The following is a 22,525-nucleotide window of genomic DNA, read 5'->3' on the forward strand; positions in this document are numbered from 1 at the left end:
ACACGAGGGGAGTATAATGAGAGATAGAGAAGAGAAACAAGAATAAAACGAAAAAAAGAGGGAGACGTGAAAAATTAAGGGAGGTGAAAATAGGAGGAAGAAAAAAAAAAATCGTAAAGAAAGAGGGAGAGGGACCGACAACCACCACCACAATGACCTGTCGCTCTCTCTATGGCCCAAGTTACTTCCCTAGTTACTACAGTCTGGAAGACATCCTGGCCACTAGTGAGAAGCTGCCATGTAAATTTGAGAAGACGGTGGTTGGCATGGGTGAGTCAGTAGTAGTGGTAGTAGTAGTTGTTGTAATAGTAGTTGTAGTTGTAGTAGTAGTGTTCTTTTTTCGGCACTGTCCCCGAGAAGCCGTCCCGCGCGCTCGCCTCGATTCCCGGCTCCCCCTCCGCAGCTCCTCCACCTGGGCAGCGGATTTGACGTCACATTAAATGAGAAATATATGGCATATAGATATGCTTTTGCGCAGGGGTTCCTTGAGGCATGTGATTTATTTGAAGGGTTACGCAAGGGTAAAAAGGTTGAGAAACACTGCCTTATTCATTGCCATATTCTCTCTCTCTCTCTCTCTCTCTCTCTCTCTCTCTCTCTCTCTCTCTCTCTCTCTCCTCATTCGTTTTCATATTCTCTCTCTCTCTCTCTCTCTCTCTCTCTCTCTCTCTCTCTCTCTCTCCTCATTCGTTTTCATATTCTCTCTCTCTCTCTCTCTCTCTCTCTCTCTCTCTCTCTCTCTCTCTCTCTCTCTCTCTCTCTCTCTCTCTCTCCTCATTCGTTTTCATATTCTCTCTCTCTCTCTCTCTCTCTCTCTCTCTCTCTCTCTCTCTCTCTCTCTCTCTCTCTCTCTCTCTCTCTCTCTCCTCATTCGTTTTCATATTCTCTCTCTCTCTCTCTCTCTCTCTCTCTCTCTCATTCGTTCTCTCTCTCTCTCTCTCTCTCTCTCTCTCTCTCTCTCTCTCTCTCTCTCTCTCTCTCTCTCTCTCTCTCTCTCTCTCCTCATTCGTTTTCATATTCTCTCTCTCTCTCTCTCTCTCTCTCTCTCTCTCTCTCTCTCTCTCTCTCTCTCTCTCTCTCTCTCTCTCTCTCTCCTCTATTTGTTTTCATATTCTCACTCTCCTTATTCGTTTTCATACTCTATCTCTCTCTCCTCACTCGTTTTGATATTCTCTCTCTCTCTCTCTCTCTCTCTCTCTCTCTCTCTCTCTCTCTCTCTCTCTCTCTCTCTCTCTCTCTCTCTCTCTCTCTCTCTCTCTCTCTCTCTCTCTCTCTCTCTCTCTCTCTCTCTCTCTCTCTCTCTCTCTCGCTGACCAATAGCGTGGCTTAATATATGTGATGTCAGATCTGCTGGGTGGAGGAGCTGCGAAGTGGGAGCCGGGAATCGAGGCAAGCGCACGGGATGGCTTCTTGGGGACAGTGCCCTTTTTTCTTTATTTATATTTATTTTTTTGTCTTTTTTTGTTGTAGTAAAGGTAATAGAAATTGTTGTAGTAGTAGTATTTTTGTTGTTTTATTTATTTCCTCTTTTTCTTTCAGTAGAAGAGGGTAGTAGTAACAATAGTAGTAGTAGTAGTAGAAGCAGCAGCAAAGTAATAGAAGCTGTAGTAGTAATAATAGTATATGTTTCCTCTCTTTTATCACCCCTCTCCCTCTCTCCTTTCTCTCTCCCTCTCCCTCTCCCTCTCCTTCTCACCTCCCCTTCTCCCCCTCATTCCCCCAGGGTACCTCGACTCCTCAGGGCGCAGCAAGGACCTGGAGAAGGGCACCAAGCTGGAGCTGCCCCTGTGGCTGGCCACCGCCCTGGGGCCCCGACGCAAGCTGGTCTCCTGCCTCCTGCCCAGGGCCTTCAATGATAGATACAGGTGAGGGGTGGGGAAGGGGGAAGAGGAGAGGGAGGGAGGGAGGGAGGGAGGGAGAGAGAGAGAGAGAGAGAGAGAGAGAGAGAGAGAGAGAGAGAGAGAGAGAGAATGAGAATGAAAGAATATTCACTTCTCTTTCTCCCTCACTGACACACTTAGAGAGAGAGAGAGAGAGAATAAGAAACAAGAAAATATTAAACAAACAATAATGTTTTTTCCCTCCATTCTTTCCCTCACACACACACACACACACACACACACACACACACACCAGAGATCCTGCGTGCGGATGCCACCATTGTGGACTTGCAGGGACTGGCGCCTTATTTCTACGAGTTTGGCCGACACCTCCTGCCGCTGGTTGGGGCCGAGGGGGTGCCATTGGGGAGCTGCTTGCTGAGGTGTGTGCATGTGTGTGTGTGTGTGTGTGTGTGTGTGTGTGTTATATCGTCTTTCTTGCTTTTTTTCTTTTTTTTATATATATTGTGTGTTTGTGTGTGTGTGTGTTTGTTTTAGCTCATTTCATCTCATTTTTCTTCCTTTTCTTTCTACCTTTACTCTTTTTTTTTCCAGTTTTCATTTTGTAATCCTGTGTTTGTTTCTTTGGGTATTTTTCATTTTGTCTTTGTCTTGTTTCTCTTCTTTGTTTTTTTTCTCTTTTTTCTAATTGTGTGTGTGTGTGTGTGTGTGTGTGTGTGTGTGTGTGTGTGTGTGTGTGTGTGTTTGTTTTAGTTAATTTCATCTTGTCTTTCTTGCTTCTTTTTGTTCATCTTATTTTCTTTTATCTTCTGTTCTGTATTTTCCTTTTTATCACCCTTCACTTTCCCTTGTTCTCTCAGTATCTCTTCATCAACCCTTTCACCTCCTCTTCTTTCCCCTCACACCCCATCATCTCCCAACTTCCTTCCTCTCCTTTCTTTACCTGTCATCACCTCTTACCTCTCCTCCTGTACCTTTCTTACCATTCCTTCACCTTCATTTTCTCTCACAACCCCATCATTTTCCTTTCCTGCCATCCTTCCTTCTCTGTTTCCTCTTCCAGCATTCCTCCTCCTCTATATCTCCCAGAATCTCTCATTTCCTTCCTCTCACGTCATCACATCCGCCCCTCCTTTCTCCGTGCCACTCTGCCACCCAGCTGCCTTGCCATCCTGCCACCTGAACTTAACTAAACTTAACCTAACCTTGCTTTACCCACACTCAACATTTAACCCCTTCAGTACCATGATGTGTTTTCATATTCATTCTGGTGACTATTTGGTGATTTTCTACAGCTTCAGAAACTTACGTGGGGAGTCAGATAGTGAAGACTGTGGCCATCAATCTTCTGACCTCCATAGGACCTTCTTAATGTAAATAAAATTGTCTAATCACACCCAAAACTCACATTTCCTTATTCATTCTGGTTCCTGTTTTGTGATTGTATACAGCTTCAGAAACTTATGTGGGGATTAAAATAGTGAAGACTGGCCATTAATCTTCTGAGCTCCATGGATCCTTCCTAATGTCAATAAAATGGTCTAATCATACCCAAAACTCATGATAAAAATGCCTTCTAGTACTAAAGGAGTCAAGATAATGTTTTACTCTTGCACTAGAATAATGTAATGAAACCTAGTCTAACCTAACCTAACCTAATCTCGGCAGACCCTGAAGGTGAGGCTGCGCAAAGTGATGGACTCCTCCCTGCATTGTTTAGAGGATGATGTAGCAGTACACAAGGCTTACTTCGACCACCTGGAGCGCACTCTCTTCCACACGGGCCGCCAGATGTACCATGACCACCAACTCTGGCTGGCCCGTCGCTGTCACATCATCACCTCCATCGCACCCACCTCAGCGCACCAGGGTGGGAAGAGAAAGCTGTCCGAGATTAGCTAGTCTTGGGTCTTTTGTCTCTCTCTCTCTCTCTCTCTCTCTCTCTCTCTCTCTCTCTCTCTCTCTCTCTCTCTCTCTCTCTCTCTCTCTTTTCTGGTGTCAGAGATCAGTTAGTTTTCTTCATCTTCTTGTTTTTATTTATTATTTTTTTTCATTTCCTGGAGTTGTCTGAAATAAAATAGTCTTTTTTTCTTCTTTTTTCTGGAATTGTCAGATTAGCTAGTTTTTTTTTTTTTTTTTTTTTTTTTTTTTTTTTGGTATTATTAGTTTCTTAATTCTCTCTCTCTCTCTCTCTCTCTCTCTCTCTCTCTCTCTCTCTCTCTCTCTCTCTCTCTCTGGTTATTCTTTTTCTGAATTCTTACATTTTTTTCAGGGTGTGTATCTAATTCTTGCTGTTTTTCTTAATTTATTGTTTTCTTTTCTTTATTATTTTTTGTGTCTTTCTTCTTTTAATTCTTACATGTACTTGTTTCTTTCTTCAGCACTTATTTTATCCATTAATCCTCTTTATCAAATAATCTAACACCTTTTCATCTATTCAACTCTTTATTCTGTTCTTTAATCTTACATTTTTCCTCTTCAGTCCTTTAATTTAAGCCTCTAATTCTTTTTTTGCTCACTTCTACATTTATTCTAGCCATTAATCCTCTTATGTAACACCTTTTTATCTATTCAACTCTTTATTTTATCCTTTAATCTTAGTCTTCCCGTTCAATCCCTTAATTTAAGCTGCCAAGTTCAATCCCTTAATTTAAGCTGCCAACTCTCTCTGGACATTACCTGACACTTATTCTATCTCTTAATCCTCTTATCACATTATCTAACACCTTTCCATTCATCCAACCCTTTATTCCATCACCTAATCATAATGCTCTCTTCAATCATTTAATTCAAGCTTCTAACTCTCTCTCTGGACATTATCTGACACTTTTCTATTCTTTAATCCTCTTTTCATTTATTTAACACCTTTCCATCAATCCAACTCTTTATTCAATCACCCAATCTTAATGTTATCTTCAATCCTTTAATGTAACCTTCTAATCCTCTTTGTATATCATCAGACACTTTCTCTATCCCTTAATCCTCATATCGTATTATCTAACACCTTTCCATTTATCTAATCCTTTATTCTATGACCTAATCTTCTTCAATCCTTTAATTTAACCTCCTAATCCTCTTTGTACATCACCAGACACTTTATCATCCCTTAATTCTACTGTGCTCCAGGCATTATTTAACACTTATTCTATCCCTTAACCTTCTTGTCTCCCTCTTCACTTCTCCTAATCCCAGTCCTCATTGACTAAACTCCCCGTGAACACTTCCAATGTCAGCCTTAGGGAATTGAAATATAAATAAAGTTTTTTTTAATCAGTATATTGCACTTTGAATCCTCCTGCCACAGTCACTCTATACACTATACAGGCTTGGGTAGGGTTGGATTTTCCTCGGAAATGTTGAATCCTTTACAGAAACTGGGAGTATCAAGTGTCTTATGAATTTTTACATTTTTTTTTTCTATATCTTCATTTATTTTCCTAATTTACCAGAACATCCCTTCGCTGTTACAGGCTTGTGTTCTGAAACCCTTTGCTCTCTCACTGCAACATTTTCAAGGCCACAGAGATCATTAGCCTGGTTCTCAAGACTGTTTCTGTTGTTGATAATGTAAAAATCTTGTTAATCTGTCACTAGAACCATAGAAACACACTCGAAAACCTGTGTAACCTCACTAATACTGATCTCCGAGGCCGCAGAGATGATTAGCAGGGTTCTCAAGAGTGTTTTTGCTATTGACAATGTAGAAATCTTGTTAGTCTGTCAATACAACAATAAAAACACCTTTGAAAACTATATGTAACTTTACCATGACTTTTCAAAGGCCACAGAGATGATTAGCCAAGTGTTTCTGCTGTTAATAATGTAGAAAATTTGTTAATCTGTCACTAGAACCACAAAAACACCCTTGAAAACTTGTCCCACTCTAGCTTGAGCTTTTGCAGTGTAGCGGTGGTGTGGGGCAGAAGTGTTTCAGAATACAGGAATATTTGGCACATCTTTTCACAACTGAGCAATCTGAGACACATTTTTTTTGTCCTTCCATCTCTTCCAAACATTGTACTGGCCAGGAATTACAAGTGTTACTGATTTTCATCCTATTTTTTATGATTTTTTTTTCTTTTGAATGTTAGTAAAAGTTGGTTAGTTTACTGTTAAGATTGTGGTTTATTTACAAGATCTATTCACTTTCATACTGTCTTTTCTTCTTTTGAATGTTAATTAAGATTGGATAGCTTGATTTTACAAGATTTATTCATATTCATTCTTTTTCTCTTTCTTTGGATGTTTAAAAAGATTAAAGAGTTTGCTGTTTAGTTTCATTTTTTCCTTATCTTTTGTTTAGGATGGTTGTGGAGATAGGGTAGTGAGCTTTCAAGGTTGTGGTTTGTGGTGTATCACAATGTAACAGTGAACATGAACAACATTTGTGTCTTGTGTTATTTACAGTGGTGCTTCCATTGCATGACTTAACAAACAACAACAACAACAACAACATTTGACTTATGGTACACAAGAGATGTTTGTAAATATATTCTTTATAAAATGAATAAAGTGTGTATGGCTTTCAGCAGGTGTGTGTGTGTATGTGTGTGTATGTCCATAACACACACACACACTCATACACCACAGATAATACGTGATTTATATATAAAGATTCGTTATTTTAGTATATACAAAGTAATAAACATTTTTAATATACATGACACTCCATTATGTGCCTTGTGATAGAGTATGTTTATAAGACACACAGACACTCGTACCCCACAAAACATAGCATTAAACATTCCTTATTCCAATATACACAAAGCAGTAAACATTTTCAATATACACTTTACTGCACATATAACTTGTAACGGTGTGTGTATGTTTACAACACACACACACACACACACACACACACACACACACACACACACACACACATACACACACAGCAATATAATGAAAAAATGTAAAAAAAAGTAATATGTAAACATTTGTTATTTCAATATGCACAGCAATAAACATCTTTAATATACCAGTGTGGATGTTTAGAACACACACACACACACACACACACACACACACACACACACACACACACACACACACACACACACACTGTATAACTTCCCCCAAACAGCCAAGCTATACACAAACCTTCCTGATTTCAATATACACAAACATTTTCAGCACATTAGCCAACACAACACTTTCCTTACAACTTTTACAAATATACAAGTTTTCACAATGACTAGTTTCTTTTCTATGACTGGAATGACAAAAACAAACAAATAAAGCAAAGCAAACACCTTCACTTTTGTTTCCCATATTTGTTTTGTTTGCTTGGCTCAGTAAACACATTTTTTTCATTTGGACATTCATTATTCAGTTTGTTTGTTTGTTTGTTTGTTTATCTCAGTGAAGAGAACAGTAGAGTTAAGTATTTCATTATTTCAACCTTAATCTTTACTTTTCTTTTGTTTTCATTTGTTTATTTCCTGTCTTGTTTTTGTTTTTTTTTTCTTATCAGTTTAGTTGCATTTTCATCTATTCATTATTTTTGTTTCTTTGTCTCCTTTTTCCTGTTTCATATTTTGTTTTGTATTTTCAAGATTTCTCTGATATTTACTTTTCTCACCATTTTTTTTCCTTTGTTTCATCTTTGGTGTTTTTCAAGAATATTTTTATTTTATTTATTTTCCTAACCTAATTCTTTTTATTTTTCTTCTTTTTTCCTGTTTCATCTCATTTTGTGTTTTTCAAGGATATTTTTTTTATTCATTTTCCTCATGTCTTTTTTTTTTGTCTTCTTTTTCCTGTTTCATCTTTTGTGTGTCAAGGATATTTTTGTGATGTTATTTATTTTCCTCACCTATTTTTCTTTTCTTCGTCTTTTTTTCCTGCTTAGTCTACTGTTTTGTGTTTTTCAAGGATATTTTTGTTATCTTATTTTCCTCACTTATTTATTTAGTTTCTTTTTTTTCCCTGTTTCATCTCTTGTTTTGTGTCTTTTTAAGGATATTTTGCCCATTTTATTTTCCTCGCTTATCCATTCTTTTGTTTCCTTATCTTTTTTTTTTTTTCCTGTTTCATCTTTTGTTTTGTGTTTTTTTTCAAGGACGCTCGTGATCTTATTCCCGTTAAACATCATGAAAAACAAAGTAATGAAGAAACTGTCCATTTATCTCATTATCTTAACTCTTCCTAATGTTTACAATGTTATTCAAGTCTTTTTATTTATTTATTTATTTTCTCAGGTGTTTCTATAATTTTGTAGTTCATCATGAGTTACACACCATGGTTGAACTATACAAGATGAGGAACTTTTCTATTTATCGCAGAATCTTCTTAAGTCTTCAGAAATGGCTAAGCTTACATTTACCAACAAATTTATTTCTAGTACTTTCCAGTGTTCCTTTTTTTTTTTTTTTAGTTTAATTCACAATTCTTTTATTTTTTTTTTCTAATTTCTACGTCAACATTTCTCCTTCATTAATATCTTCAACCGGTTTCAACACCATTCATTACCTTACTTTCTATCTCATTCATCTATCTCCAACGAGTTTCAACACTATTATTTCTATTTTCTAATTCATCCGTCAACATTCCCTTCATTTATCTATCCTCAACCAGTTTTAGTGATACAAAACTTATATATTTCCTATTCCCCAAGTATAGTTAAAGCCTGATTCATTACCATAATATTATCTAAGTCATATATATTTTCCATTTCCCGGTTATAGTCAAACCTTCCATTACCTTTCTATCGTCTAAGTCATATATACTCCATTTCCCAAGTATAGTTAAGCCTGATTACCCTTCTATTACCTAAGGAACTTGTAACTCAGCATGCATTAGTCTGACTTTACTATGAGATGCAGAGACCACTAATGTTACTTGCTAGCTAAGACCCTTCTGGTGCAGCTTGGAGGGGACAGGGAAGAGCAGGAAGAAGAGGTGAGGGAAGGGAGGGAGATGAGACATGGAGGGAAAACAAGGAAAGGAGAAAGGGCAGGAAAGAGGTGGAAGAGAGAATAGAAGGGAGGAAGAAGAGGGAGAGATAATTAAAGGAAGAGGAAAAAAGAAAGGAAAGGAAGAGAGAGAAATGAATGAAGGAAGAGAATGAGATAAGAAATAAGAAAAGAAGGGAGAAGAGAAAATTAAACAAAAAAGAAAAAAGAAGAAGGGGAAGAATTAATTAAGGAAGAAAAGAGATAGAAGATAAGAAATAAGGAAAAGAAGGAAGGGACAGGCAAAGGAAGAAGAGAGGAATGATAGAAAAGAAGGAAAGAAGGAAGGGCTGAGAAATTACAATGACTTCTTGAGTGAGTGAGTGAGGGAGAGGGAGAGTGAGTGAGGTGCCCGGCCACTCACTCTAAGCTTGACTGGCGATGAGCTGTGAAGAGAGAGAGAGACAAGTATCAAGAATCAGTGTTGTCTTGGGGAGAATGCATCTTTCATATCTATGTACATAATATTCAAGTTTTATTTATCTATCTTTTTTTTTTTTTTTCCGATGATTAAAAGGAAGAAATATTATTGAGGCCACCCTGGTGTCATTAATTTGTTTTTCTTTTATGTTCTTTTCTTGATAACTTTGAAATATGAAGTGCAAGAATAAATACACCTTTTCTTCCTTTCAACACCACAAATAATAATAATAAATACAACACATAATGCCGATTAGCACATCAAGTCCCTTTTTTTAAGACATTTGCCCATTTCTTTAGGCTGACTCGTTAACCTGCAAGGGAACTGGCAATCAAGTGGGACATTTTTTTTTTTCCCTTGGCCACTTTCCCTTACATAAAAAAAAAAAAAAAAAAAAAAAACACCAAAACCTCAATTCCTCCTTAAACCTCACACATAAATAAAAATTAATAAATACATAGGCCGCCCTTTAAAAACCCCAATGTTTCTCAAATAATAAAAAAAAATAATACAAATCTCAATCTACTACTTTGAAATAAGGCAACACAACCTCAATGTCTCCATAAACGTCACACACAAACCAATACAGTGGTACCTTGAGTTACCAGTGTACATAATTTGTTCAGTGATTAAGCTTGTATCTCATTTTGCTCATGACTCAATCTTTTTGGGTATGTTTTCACTAACTTAATTTTGCCTTTGTCATTGTGCTTTCCTCTTTTTCACCTGTGGGACATTTCACAAGGTAGCCGTCTTGTTTCATCTTCCTTGTCAGAATGTTTTTGAAATGAAGTGAGTTAGGCAAGTCATTACATGGTGCCACTTGCTTAGGCTCCATGGTTAGACAAAACAAATCCTGCTAAATAATTGCACCAAGAGCACAACAGGCCACCACAACACAACAAATGCTTCCACTGCGGGAAAGGGAGGGAAAAAAACAACACGGCAGACACACATTGCTGGGTGTTCACTGTGGCAAATAGCGGCGGTGTACCTGGAGCCAGCTCACAACTCAAATTTGGCTTGCAAGTCAAAGCAAAAATTCAACCGAGTGATGACACATCTCAGATCAGTCACAAGTCAGGGCGCTTGTAACTCAAGGTTCCACTGTAGACAAGTCTCCCTTTAACCCCTTCAGTACTGGAACACATTTTTACTTTGAGTTTCAGGTGTGATTAGGCAATTCTATTGACATCAGGAAGGGTCAATGGAGGTCAGATTTATAGCCAGTCTTCACTATTCTAATTAGTACATATTGGGGCACATTTTTACCTTGAGTTTGTGTATGATTAAACAATCTTATTTACATTAGGAAGGGTCTATTGAGATCAGAAGATTATTGGCCAGAGTCTTCACTAATTCAATCCCCACACAAGTTACTGAAGCTGTATAGAATCACCACATAGTAACTAGAATGAATATTGAGGTGTGATTAGACCATTATATTGACATCAGGAAGGGTTTACAGAGGTCAGAAGCATAATGGCCACAGTCTTCACAATTCTAATCCCAACACAAGTTTCTGAAGCTGTATAAAATCACCAAATAGTAACCAGAATGAATACGAGAGGTCATTAGACCATTGTATTGACATCAGGAAGGGTCTATGGAGGTCAGAAGACTAATGGCCACAGTCTTCACTAATCTAATCCCAACACAAGTTTCTGAAGCTGTATAGAATCACCAAAGAGTAAATAAAATGAATATGAAAGTGCGTTCTGGTACTGAAGGGGTTAGAGCTCCCAGTCCTTCAGTAGCCAGCCGCCCCCAAGCCTCACCTTGCGCCGGGGAACACTTCCTGGTAATGAAGAGGCTGCACCTTCTCGGGACTGGCGACACATGGGGTGAGGGTGACATGATGGTGGTGAGTGTGGTGGTGGTGGTGCTATTGTTACTCTATGCTACTGCTACAAGTGGTGGTGGTTATAAGAGAGGAGTAGTAGTAGTAGTAGTAGTAGGAGTAGGAGTAGTAGTAGTAGTAGTAGTAGAAAAGGAAATATGATAGTAGTGATAGATCAGTAACAAGAACAAGAACAAGGAAAAACCACAATATTATCTCATCTATATATACAAGCAACTATATTTACAAAAAACTATCATGACTAATTTTTTTTGGCAAAGCAACAACACTAGTACTATATAAAAGCCTTCCTGCTGCAGTGTGTGTGTGTGTGTGTGTGTGTGTGTGTGTGTGTGTGTGTGTGTGTGTGTGTGTGTGTGAACTAAATCATACATCAAACTCAAGAATATTCACTAGACAAACAAGGCAAAACAAACAAAACTAGATGTAAACAATTAGATAAATGTTGTTTTCTATAATGTTGTGACTTGTTAGAATAAATAAATGAGTGACAAACAAACAAACAAAACAAATAAACAAAGAAATGAGAAAATGCTACTTTCTGTTTGTATAAGAATCTTTAACAATAACAAATGAAAACCAAAACAAACAAAAAGACAACAAATGCCGGAATAAACAATAAACAAATACACAAAACAGACACAACTACCATTTACCTTGCAAAGTGATGTAATAAAAAGTAAATAAATAAATAAATAAATAAATGAACAAAAAAGTAATCTCTCTACCACTAACTAACCTAACCTAACCTAACCTAACTTAACCTGACCTAACCTAACCTACCACTAACTTGACCTGACCTGACCTGACCTGACCTGACCTGACCTAACCTAACCTGACCTGACCTGACCTGACCTGACCTAACCTAACCTAACTAACCTGACCTAACCTAACTAACCTAACCTAACCTAACCTAACCTGACCTGACCTGACCAACCACTAAACAAAACAACAACAACAACTACAACCTTTACAAACAAAACAACTCAACAAATGAAAAAATAACAATCAATTCAATAAATAGAGTAACCTTTATCACCACTACCACTAACCTAACCAGCCGACCACTAACCAAACTACAACCACAACCATTACTTATGAACTAAACTAACCCAAAAACACTCACACAAAATAAATAAAAAAGCTAACCTGTTTGCCACCACCACTAACCTAACCAGCTGCTAGACAAACTACAACTACAACAATTATTTACAAACAAAAACTCAAGAAAAAAAAAAAAAAAAAAACTAACCTCTTTACCACTACAACTTACCTAACCTAACCAACCACTAGACAAACTACAACTACAACCATTACTTATAAACAAAAGTAAACACGAAAAAAAAAAAAATTTACCTCTTACCATTACCACTACCACTTCCTTAACCTAACCTAACCTAACCTAACCTAACCAAACCACCAAACAAACTACAACTACAACCATAATTTACAAACAAAAGCAAACAAACCCAAACACACATAGAAAAAAATAAATAAACAAATGGAAAATAAAAAAAACTAAGCTCTCGTCACCACAAACCTAACCTAACCTAACCCTATTCACCAGATACCTTGGGATAGTGAGGGTCAGTCAGCCGCCACGACCTTCTCCTGCACGGTGGAGGTTCTGGTGAGGCGCAGGGGCGGGGCGTGACGTCATGAGTGGTACAGCTGCGTCAGGCACACCCTCATTGTGTTCATGTAGCGTTCCCAGGTGGTGCGCAGGGAGTGATCGCTGGGGGAGGCGGGAGGACAGTGGTGTTATGGGGTGGAACAGGTGGAACAGGTGATAGATGAGGGAGACAGATTTAGAGAAGAAAGAGTGGGAAGACAAAGAGATGAATGAGGGAAGAGTAAGAATTAGAGGAGGGTAGGAGGACAAAAGTAAATGAATAAACATGGCAATAGAGAAAGATTTAGAGGAAAAGGAGAAAAATTCAGCTAGGTGAAAGGAACAGGGATGATAAATGATGGAAGAGTAAGATTTAGAGGAAAGAGGAGAATGGGAAGACAGAAAATGAGGAAATAGAGGAAGAAGAGAAAAGATGAGAATTAAGTGAAGGAAGACAAATACAGATAAATGAAGAAAGAGCAAGATTTAGAGAAGAAAGAGGATAAATGAGGAAAGAGAAGGAATCAAAGAAAAAAAAAAAAAAAATGAGTACATGAGGGAAAACAGATGAATGGAAAAAACAAGGAAATAGATAATGATTTAAAGGAAGAAAGAGAAGAAAAGATGAGTGTTATGTGAGGAGACAGAAGAAAATGAGGAAAGAGAAAGAAAAGGAAAATTTATTCAGATGAGGAAAAAAAAGGCAGAAAATTAGGAAGAGTAAGAATTTAAGTAAGTAAGTAAGTAAGTTTATTTGGATTAAAGAAGAAAAGAAGAAAAAATGAGTGTCAGGTGAGGGAAGACAAAAATAAATGAGGAAATAGAGTAAGATTTAAAAGAGGAAGAAAAAAGTAAGGTGAGGAAAGAGAAGTAAGGAAAAAAAAAAGGAAAAAGTAAGATTTAGAGAAAAAAGAGAAGGAAAGATGAGAGTTACGTGAAAGAAGAAAAAGTAAATGAGGAAATAGAGTAAGATTAAAAAAGAAAGAAGAAAATTAGATGAGACAAGAGATGTAAAGAAAAAGGAAGAAAGAATAAAATTTAGAGAAGAAAACAAGAAAAATGAGAGTTAGATAAGGAAAGACAGATAAATGAGAAAATGAGGAAAAAGTAAGATTTAAAAGAAGAAGAGGGAAAGTAAAGTGAGGGAAGAGGTAAAGAAAAGAAAGAAACAGAGATAAGAAGAAGAAGGAAAGAGTAAGAAGAAAGAGAAGGAAATGAGAAAATAAGGTAAAAAGAGTAAGATTTTTAAAAGAGGAAGAGGAAAGCAAGCTGAAGGAAGAAGTAGAGAAAAGAAAGAAAGAAAAAAAGAATTAAGTGAAAAAGAAAAATGATAAAATAAGGAAATAGAATAGAGTAAGATTTATAAAAGGAAGAGAAAAGTAAGATGAAGGAGAGGTAAAGAAAAGGAAGAGTAAGATTTAGAGAAGAAAGAGAAGGAAAGATAAATAAACAGAGTAAGATTTATAAGAGGAAGAGGAAATTAAGCTGACAGAAGGTAAAGAAAAGGAGGAAAGTAAGATTTAGAGGAGAAAAAAGAGGAAAGATAATTAAGGTATAGAAAGACAGAAGATAAATGAATAAAATAAGAAAATTAGACTATGATTTAGAGGAAAAGGAGAAAAGGTGAGTGTCAGGTGAGGAAAAACAGGTGGAAATGAAGAGAAAGACCAAAAACTTACAAGAGAAATATGAGGAAAAATTAATGTGAAAAAAGACAGAGATAAATGAGGAAACAAGGAAACACAGTAAAGATTAAAAGAGAGACATGGAAAGTTGAGTGTCAGGTGAGGAAAAAAACAAGTAGAAATAAAGGGAAAGACTGAAAATCCACAAGAGAAACATGAGGAAAAATTAACATAAGGGAAATAGGACAGATAAATGAGGAAACAAGGAAACTGAGTAAGATTTAAAGATAGACGAGGAAAAATAAGTATCAGGGAAAGAAAAAAATGGACAGAAATAAAGAGGAGCAAAAATTTTTAGGAGGAACAAGAGAGAGAGAGAAATAAGATAAATTAGGAAACAAGAGAATTGAGTAAGATTTTGAGTGAGAGGAGGAAAAATAAGTGACAGGCAAAAGAAAAACAGGTGGAAATAAAAAGAAAAGTGAAAGATTTATTGAAGAAAAATAAGTGTACGTGAAAAGAGAGAGATAAAGAATGAAACAAGGAAATAGAGTAAGATTTAGAATGAGGAGGAAAAATATTTGTCAGATGAAGAAGAACAGGTAGAAATAGAGAAAAGAGTAAAATTTATAAGAGAAATAGGAGGAAAAATTTGTGCTAAGAACAAAGGTAAATGAGGAAACAAGGAAATAGAGTAAGTATTTAAGAAGAGAAGAGGAAAAAACAAGTATCAAACAAAGAAAAACAGCTAGAAATAGAGAAAAGAGTAAAATCCATAAGAGAAACTGGAGGAAAAATTTGTGCTAAGAGAAAAAGACAGATAAATTAGGAAACAAGGAAACAGAGTAAGATTTAAGGAGAGACGAGGAAAAATAATTAACAAAGAAAAAATGGGGTAGAAATAGAGAAAAGAGTAAAATTCACAAGGAAACAGGAGGAAATATTTATGCAAAGAGAAAAAGACAGATAAATGAGGAAACAAGGAAACAGAGTAAGATTTAAAGAGAAACAAGGAAAAATAAGTAACAGACAAAGAGAAAATGGCTAGAAATAGAGAAAAGAGTAAAATTTGTAAGAGAAACAGGAGAAAAATTAGTGAAAGATGAGACAAAAAAAAAAAAAAAAAAAAAAAAAAGAAAGAAAGAAAGACAAAGTGAGATTTATACCAAGAAGAAAATTGAGTTAGATGAAGAAAATCGAAAGAGTTAAGCTTAGCAATGATACAGACACACAGACATTAAGCTTAGCAAGGTGAGACAGACACTAACAGACTCAAAACAAGAAACACAAGTTGATAGAAAAAACACAAAGATGAGGAGGAAGTAAAACAAGACACACCAATAATGAAAGAGGAGAAAGATTAAAAAAGGAAAAACAAGAAATGAAGATGAAAGAGAAGAAAATGATAAACAAGAGATGAAGAAGAAATAGAAACACAAATAGATAAAACAAGACAAAGATGAGGAGGAAGAAAACAAGGCAAAACAATGATAAAACAGAAGATAAAAAAAAAAAAAAAAAACAGAGATGAAGATGAAAGGGAAGAAAACGATAAACAAGAGATGAAGAAGAAATAGAAACACAAATAGATAATACAAGACAAAGATGAGGAGGAAGAAAAACAAGGCAAAACAATGATAAAACAGAAGAAAAAAAAAAAGAAAAAAAAAACAGATGAAGATGAAAGAGAAGAAAAAGAAAAACAAGAGATGAAGAAGAAATAGAAACACAAATAGATAATACAAGACAAAGATGAGGAGGAAGAAAAACAAGGCAAAACAATGATAAAACAGAAGAAAAAAAAAAAAACAGATGAAGATGAAAGAGAAGCAAAGATAAACAAGAGATGAAGAAGAAATAGAAACACAAATAAATGAAGAAAACAGGAAAGACAATGATGAAAAGACAAAAGATAAGTGAAAAGAAGAAATGAAGATGAAAGAGAAGAAAAAGGTAAACAAAAAACAATAGATGAATATGAAATAGAAACACAAATAGATGAAACAAGACAAAGATGAGATAAAAAAGGAAGAAAAGCAGGCAAAACGATGACAAAACAGAAGAAAACAGACACTAATAAAATAACAGACGATAAAACAGGAGAAAACACACAGATTAAGAAATGAAACAGAAAAAAAACACCAAAAGAATAAAAAATGAAAGAATGAAAAGGAGAGGAAAATAATGTAAAAGAATCAGAAAAAGAGACAAAACAAGACCAAGAAAAGAAAGGAAAGGAAAACAAAGACAAAAATAAAAAAGAAATTGAATAAAAAACAAATAAAAGGGAAAACAAGAGACAAAAACTAAACAAAAAAGAGAAATAGAATAACAAATAAAATGAGGAAGTAGAAGTTAAAAGAAATTAAACTAAATCAAAACAAACGCAAACACAAAACAAGCCAAGAAAAACAAACAGGACATGCAACAAACACCAACTCACTAACACAACACAAACACAAACAAACAACAAAGAAAATGACAAACAACACATTAATTTCCTCAGTAACATGCGGAGAGGAGGAAAAAAAAAAAATTCAGGCTTGCTTTCATTTGGTGTTTGAGTGATGGTGGTGGTGGTGGTGTATGATGTTTGAGTGGTGGTGGTGGTGGTGGTGGTGGTGGTGGTGGTGGTGGTGTATGATGTTTGAGTGATGATGTGTAGTGGTGGTGGTGGTGGTGGTGGTGGTGGTGGTGGTGGTGGTGGTGGTGGTGGTGGTGGTGTGTGGTGGTGTTTGAAAGTGTGTGGTAATAGATACAAGACTACTAAAGTGTGTGTGTGTGTGTGTGTGTGTGTGTGTGTGTGTGTGTGTGTGTGTGTGTGTGTGTGTGTAATTCACTGTTTGATCTGCTGCAGTCTCTGACGAGACAGCCAGACGTTACCCTACGGAACGAGCTCAGAGCTCATTATTTCCGATCTTGGGATAGGTCTGAGACCAGGCACACACCACACACCGGGACAACAAGGTCACAACTCCTCGATTTACATCCCGTACCTACTCACTGCTAGGTGAACAGCACCTACACGTCAAAGGAGACACACCCAAATATCTCCACCCGGCCGGGGAATCGAACCCCGGTCATCTGGCTTGTGAAGCCAGTGCTCTAACCACTGAGCTACCGGGCCGTGTGTGTGTGTGTGTGTGTGTGTGTGTGTGTGTGTGTGTGTGTGTGTGTGTGCGTCATGACATGCAGGTGGGGAGTGGGGAGGTGGGGGAGAGTGCCATTAGCTATAGTGTGTTTAGGGATTGTCTTTCCTTCCCTGTCATTTTCTTCTCACCTTCTTCCTTTGTGTTTTCTTGTGGTGTGGGAAGCAGGAGGAGGAGGAGGAGGAGAAGGAATGGAGGAGGAGGAATGGAGAAGGATAAGGAAGAGGAATGGAGGTCGGGGGTGGTGGAGGTGGAGGAGGAGGAGGACAGAGCAATGAGAGACAGTTTAATAGCAGTATCAAATCATGCACACCTGACAGCAATGATAGCACAGTTCCCAGCATTGGACACTATTCAAAGGCTAACACAGGTACCAAACACTGACAGATCTCCATATAGAAGCACACAAAGCAGTAAATATTGGAGACATACAGATGAAGCAGGTTTGTTTTGGTATTACTCTTCCACTAAAGCAAGATTTGAGAGGATAACATTTCATAACAAAGATTAAAAAGCAGGATAATTTTTTTTTTTGTATTACTTTTAACTAATACAGGAAGTTGAGAGTAGCAAGGATGACTTCTAAATATAGTAGAGAGATTAAGCGAGATTGAGAGTATAAAAACAGCACTTCAAGATAAAGATTAAGCAGAATTTTGTACCACTCCTAAACTAACAAGATAGAGAAGCAATGATAACAATAACAGGTTTCTTAATGCATAATGGGACAAGATAGTGATTAAGCAAGATTAAGAGTGTACAGAACAGCATTTCAAAACAACAATGATAAGAATTAAGCAGAAATTTGTACCACTCCTTAACTAACAAGAAAGAAAAATAATAACATAATGGGACAAGATAGTGATTAAGAAAGTTTGGAAGTATAAAGAACAGCATTTCAAAACAAGAGTAAAAATTAAGCAGAAATTTGTACCACTCCTAAGACAAGACTGAATAGCAAAGACACTTCAAAACAAAATACAATAACACATGATACAGAAAGAAAGCAGGATTGGAAGTATAATGAACAGCATTTCAGAACAACAAGAGTAAAGATTAAGCAGAAATTTGTATCAACCCTAGGACAAGATAGGTAGCAAAGACAACACTTCAAGACAACAACAATAACTAGTTTCTTAGCACAAAGTGGGATAAGATAAAAAGAAAGCAAGAATTGAGAGTATAAAGATTGAACAGAACTTTGTATCACTCTGTAACTGACACAAGATTGAGAGGTAGCAAGGAGAACACTTCAAAACAACAAGGACAAGAAATATAGAAATGAAGCAAGATTGAGAAGTATAAAAGACCAGTACACTTCAAAACAACAGTAGAGATTAAGCAGAAATTTGTATTACTCCTAAGATAAGTGGCAGAGATAACACTTCAAAACAACAATAAGTAATATAGAAGTTAAGCAAGATTGAGAAGTAGAAGAACAGCACTTCAAAACAAAAATAGTTGAGATTATGCAGAAAATTGTGTTATTCCTCAAACAAGACTGAGAGGTAGCAAGAACTCTTCAAAACAACAACAATAACAAGTAATAGAGGAATGAAGCTTGCAAGATTAATAGTACAAAAAAAAAGAGTACATCAAAAAACAATGATAAAAATAAAGCAGAATTTTGTATTTCTCCTAAGATAAGATAGAAGAGGAATGACACTTCAAAACAACAACAATAACAAGTATCTCAGCACAAAGGGGGACAAGATAGAAAGAAAGCAAGATTGAGGTATAAAAACAGCACTTCAAAACAACAGCAGTAGGTATTAAGCAGAATTTTGTATCACTCCTAAGACAAGATAGGTAGCAAGGTGAACATTTCAAAACTACAACAATAACAAGTTTCTTAGCACAAAGGAGGACAAGATAGAAATGAAGCAAGATTGAGAGTATACAGATTAAGACAAGATTTAGTAGCAAGAACACTTCAAAACAACAACATTAACAAGTAATAAAGAAAGAAAGCAAGATTGAGAAGTAAAAGAACAGCACTTCAAAACAACAAGAGTAGAGATTAAGCAGAAATTTGTATTACTCCTAAGATAATGAATTAATACCACTTCAAAACAACAATGACAAGTAATACAGAAAGAAAGCAAGATTGAGAAGTAGAGATGTACCGATGCATCGGTATCGGTATCGGCCTATTTTTTTAGGTATTGGTATAGGTATCGGCATCGGCTTATTTTATGCCGATACTTCCGATACCTAAAAGGAATTTACAACTTAGTGATATATTCGATATAAGATATTGATGATACCAAATTAATATAATACGGCGTATTAAGTTTCCGTGGTGATTACCGTATGTCATAGAATACTGTTTTCTGTGGTAATAAGCCACAACCTAGAAATTTAGAATAAACTAAACTTTTTTCTATTTAATTGAAAAGATTAGGTGAAAGCTCATGTTTCTGAATTGGTCTACTAATGTGTAACGAATTAATATCAAAGGATGTCAGATTTAATTAAAGAGAAACATACACAACAAAATGAGTTTTTGCTAATATTTTGTGTCTGTTTTACAATTTTAATAATTTTAAAAATATTTTTGATCGTCAAAATATCAATAAAATTAATAATGAAAATGCACAAGACCAAATGGTCGCTAAAGGAGTAAGAAGTAAGAATTTAAAATAACTGACAAGAATCAGAAGACTGAGAAGATATTCATTCCAATTACTGAGTAATTTACCTTTGCAAATGGCTTCAAAAAGCTTCTAGAATTGCTCCTATTTCACAAACGTTCTCAGAAGGACTCACAGCATCCCACAAAACAAAGCCTCCCATCTGATAACGCTCGCCGTCCACCAACTCATCCTGGTGTCCAGTGCAGTAATCACTATAAGTAGTAGTATCGGTATCGGTGTTATCGGTATCGGTAGTAGTATCGGTATCAGCCCAGTTAGGTGGTATCAGTATCGGTATCGGAATCGGCCAAAATTTTGGTATCGGCACATCTCTATTGAGAAGTACAAGAACAGCACTTCAAAACAAAAATAGTAGAGATTAAGCAGAAATTTGTATTATTCCTAAAACAAGATTGAGAGCAAGAAGAACACTTCAAAACAACACCAATAACAAGTAATATAGAAAGAAAGCAAGATTGAAAGCAGCAAAACCAGCTCACCAAAACAACAATGATGAATATTAAGCAAAATTCTGTATCACTCCTAAAAGAAGACAGAAGAGTAACAACACTTCAAAACAACAACAATAACAAGTATCTTAACACAAAGGGGGACAAGATAGTGATTAAGCAAGATTGAGAAGTAGAAGAACAGCACTTCAAAACAACAAGACAAGAGATTAAGCAGAAATTTGTATCACTCGTAAGACAAGACTAAGAGGTGAGAAAGACAACACAAGTATCTCAGTACAAAGGGACAAGAGAAGCAAAGAAAATGGACACAGTGGACACAGTGGACACAGTAACTAGTGTGTCAAATCAAGCTGGGTTTTGTTGGGCCATGTTTCCTCAAAGCGAGAGAAAAAGATTGATTTGAAGAGTATGACTTGAAGAGCAAAATGGTAAATAACGACAGCAATGAGCACTTCTGCCAATAAATTCTCTAAAGTGAAGTGAGGAGAAAGATGAGATAGAGAACAGGAAGGTTTAGATCACAGTATTATACATATATGATTCCTTTTAGTTTGTTCATAGAGTAAATAATAATAATAATAATAATAATAATAATAATAATAATAATAATAATAATAATAATAATAATAGTCAAATTTTCACTAGATTCTCTTAAAGTAAAATGAGGAGAAAGATGAGAGAGAGAGAATATAAAGGTTTAAATCTCAGAGCTATAACATTATGATTTCTTTTAACCTGTTGATAGAGTAAACAATAATAACAACAATAAGTCAAATTCTCAATCGATCTTCGAAAGTGTGGTGAGAAAAATGGGGCAGAAGAAATATGAAGGCTTAAATCACACAAAAATAACGAGATGTGTATTACTTTTTCAATGCCTAGGTAAAGTTAACAGTAATAATAATAGCATCAAGTAAGTGTTACGATAGATTTTCTGAGGTGAAGTGAGGAGAAAGATGAGATGAAGAGAAATGAAGGTTTAAATCATAGAAAATAGCTACTGTATATGAATCTTTTTTAATGTATAGGTAAAGCAAATAATAATAATAACAGGATCAAATAAGTGTTCCAATAGACTTGCTGAACGTAAGTGAGGGAAAGATGAGATAGAGAGAATATGAACGCTTAAATTACAGAAAATAACTGCATGTATATGAATTTTGTTCAATGTACAGGTAAAATACACAATAATAATAATAGCATCAAGTGTTGCAATATATTACCTAAACTTAAGTGAAGAGAAAGATGAGATAGAGAATGTGAAGGCTTAAATCACAGAAAATAGCTACTGTGTATGAATTTTTCAATGTCTAAGTAAAGTAAACAGTCATAATAATAGCATCATGTAAATTTTCTGATACATTTCCTGAAGTGAAGAGAGGAGAAAGATGAGATAGAGGAAATATGACACTTTAAATCACAGAAAAATAACTATGCGACTTTTTTTGGTGTATAGGTAAAGTAACCAGCAATAATACCAGCATCAAGTATGTGTTGCAATGGACCATCTGAGGTGAAAGGAAGAGAAACATGAGATGGAGAAAATACAGAAGTTTACAACAGAATTACAACCACATTTCTTCACACAAAGCCATAGTAACAAAGATAAGGAAAAGAAAAAAAGAAAAAAAAAACAATTCTAATATATTTCCTGGACTGAAGCAAAGAGAAAGATGAGATAGAAGAAAATTAATGTTTATATCACTGACCAATACCCACAATTTTCACTCCAGAGCCACAATAAGCAATAAAAACAACAAACAACATTTTAATACACTTCCTGAACCAAAGCAAGGAAAACACAATAAAACACAAAACACACACACACAAACATACACGACCACACAGAGAAGAGTGCCACAAACACACAAACACACACAACACAAGGAACACAAACACATCAAACAAAACAAACTATACATAGATAGCAAGACAGACAGGCATACACACACAC

General features: G+C 35.8%; 2 protein-coding genes across 4 annotated transcripts in view; one reads left to right on the forward strand and one right to left on the reverse strand.

The window, feature by feature from the left end:
• Positions 1-27: 27 nt before the first annotated feature.
• On the forward strand, positions 28-3,831 carry LOC123512317 (DNA replication complex GINS protein PSF3-like). The gene is made up of 4 exons (XM_045268656.1): positions 28-270; positions 1,724-1,865; positions 2,135-2,273; positions 3,510-3,831. The coding sequence occupies exons 1-4, from the start codon at positions 153-155 to the stop codon at positions 3,741-3,743; spliced, it is 633 nt and encodes a 210-aa protein (XP_045124591.1). The 5' UTR covers positions 28-152; the 3' UTR covers positions 3,744-3,831.
• The window catches only part of LOC123512298 (acidic fibroblast growth factor intracellular-binding protein-like), a 26,813-nt gene continuing 6,000 nt past the window's right edge, over positions 1,713-22,525 (reverse strand). The window contains exons 7-9 of one of the 3 annotated variants that reach the window (XM_045268637.1): positions 12,648-12,811; positions 10,994-11,044; positions 9,005-9,180 (exon numbers count right to left, since the gene is read on the reverse strand). In XM_045268637.1, coding sequence (XP_045124572.1) covers positions 12,733-12,811 — 79 coding nt within the window. In that variant the 3' untranslated portion in view covers positions 9,005-9,180; positions 10,994-11,044; positions 12,648-12,732. Of the gene's footprint in view, positions 1,848-9,000; positions 9,181-10,993; positions 11,045-12,647; positions 12,812-22,525 lie in introns of those variants that run through there. The other 2 variants (XM_045268646.1, XM_045268641.1) reach the window with 2 other exon arrangements.

The sequence above is a fragment of the Portunus trituberculatus genome, chromosome 4 (assembly GCF_017591435.1).
Source record: "Portunus trituberculatus isolate SZX2019 chromosome 4, ASM1759143v1, whole genome shotgun sequence".
Classification (NCBI taxonomy): domain Eukaryota; kingdom Metazoa; phylum Arthropoda; class Malacostraca; order Decapoda; family Portunidae; genus Portunus; species Portunus trituberculatus.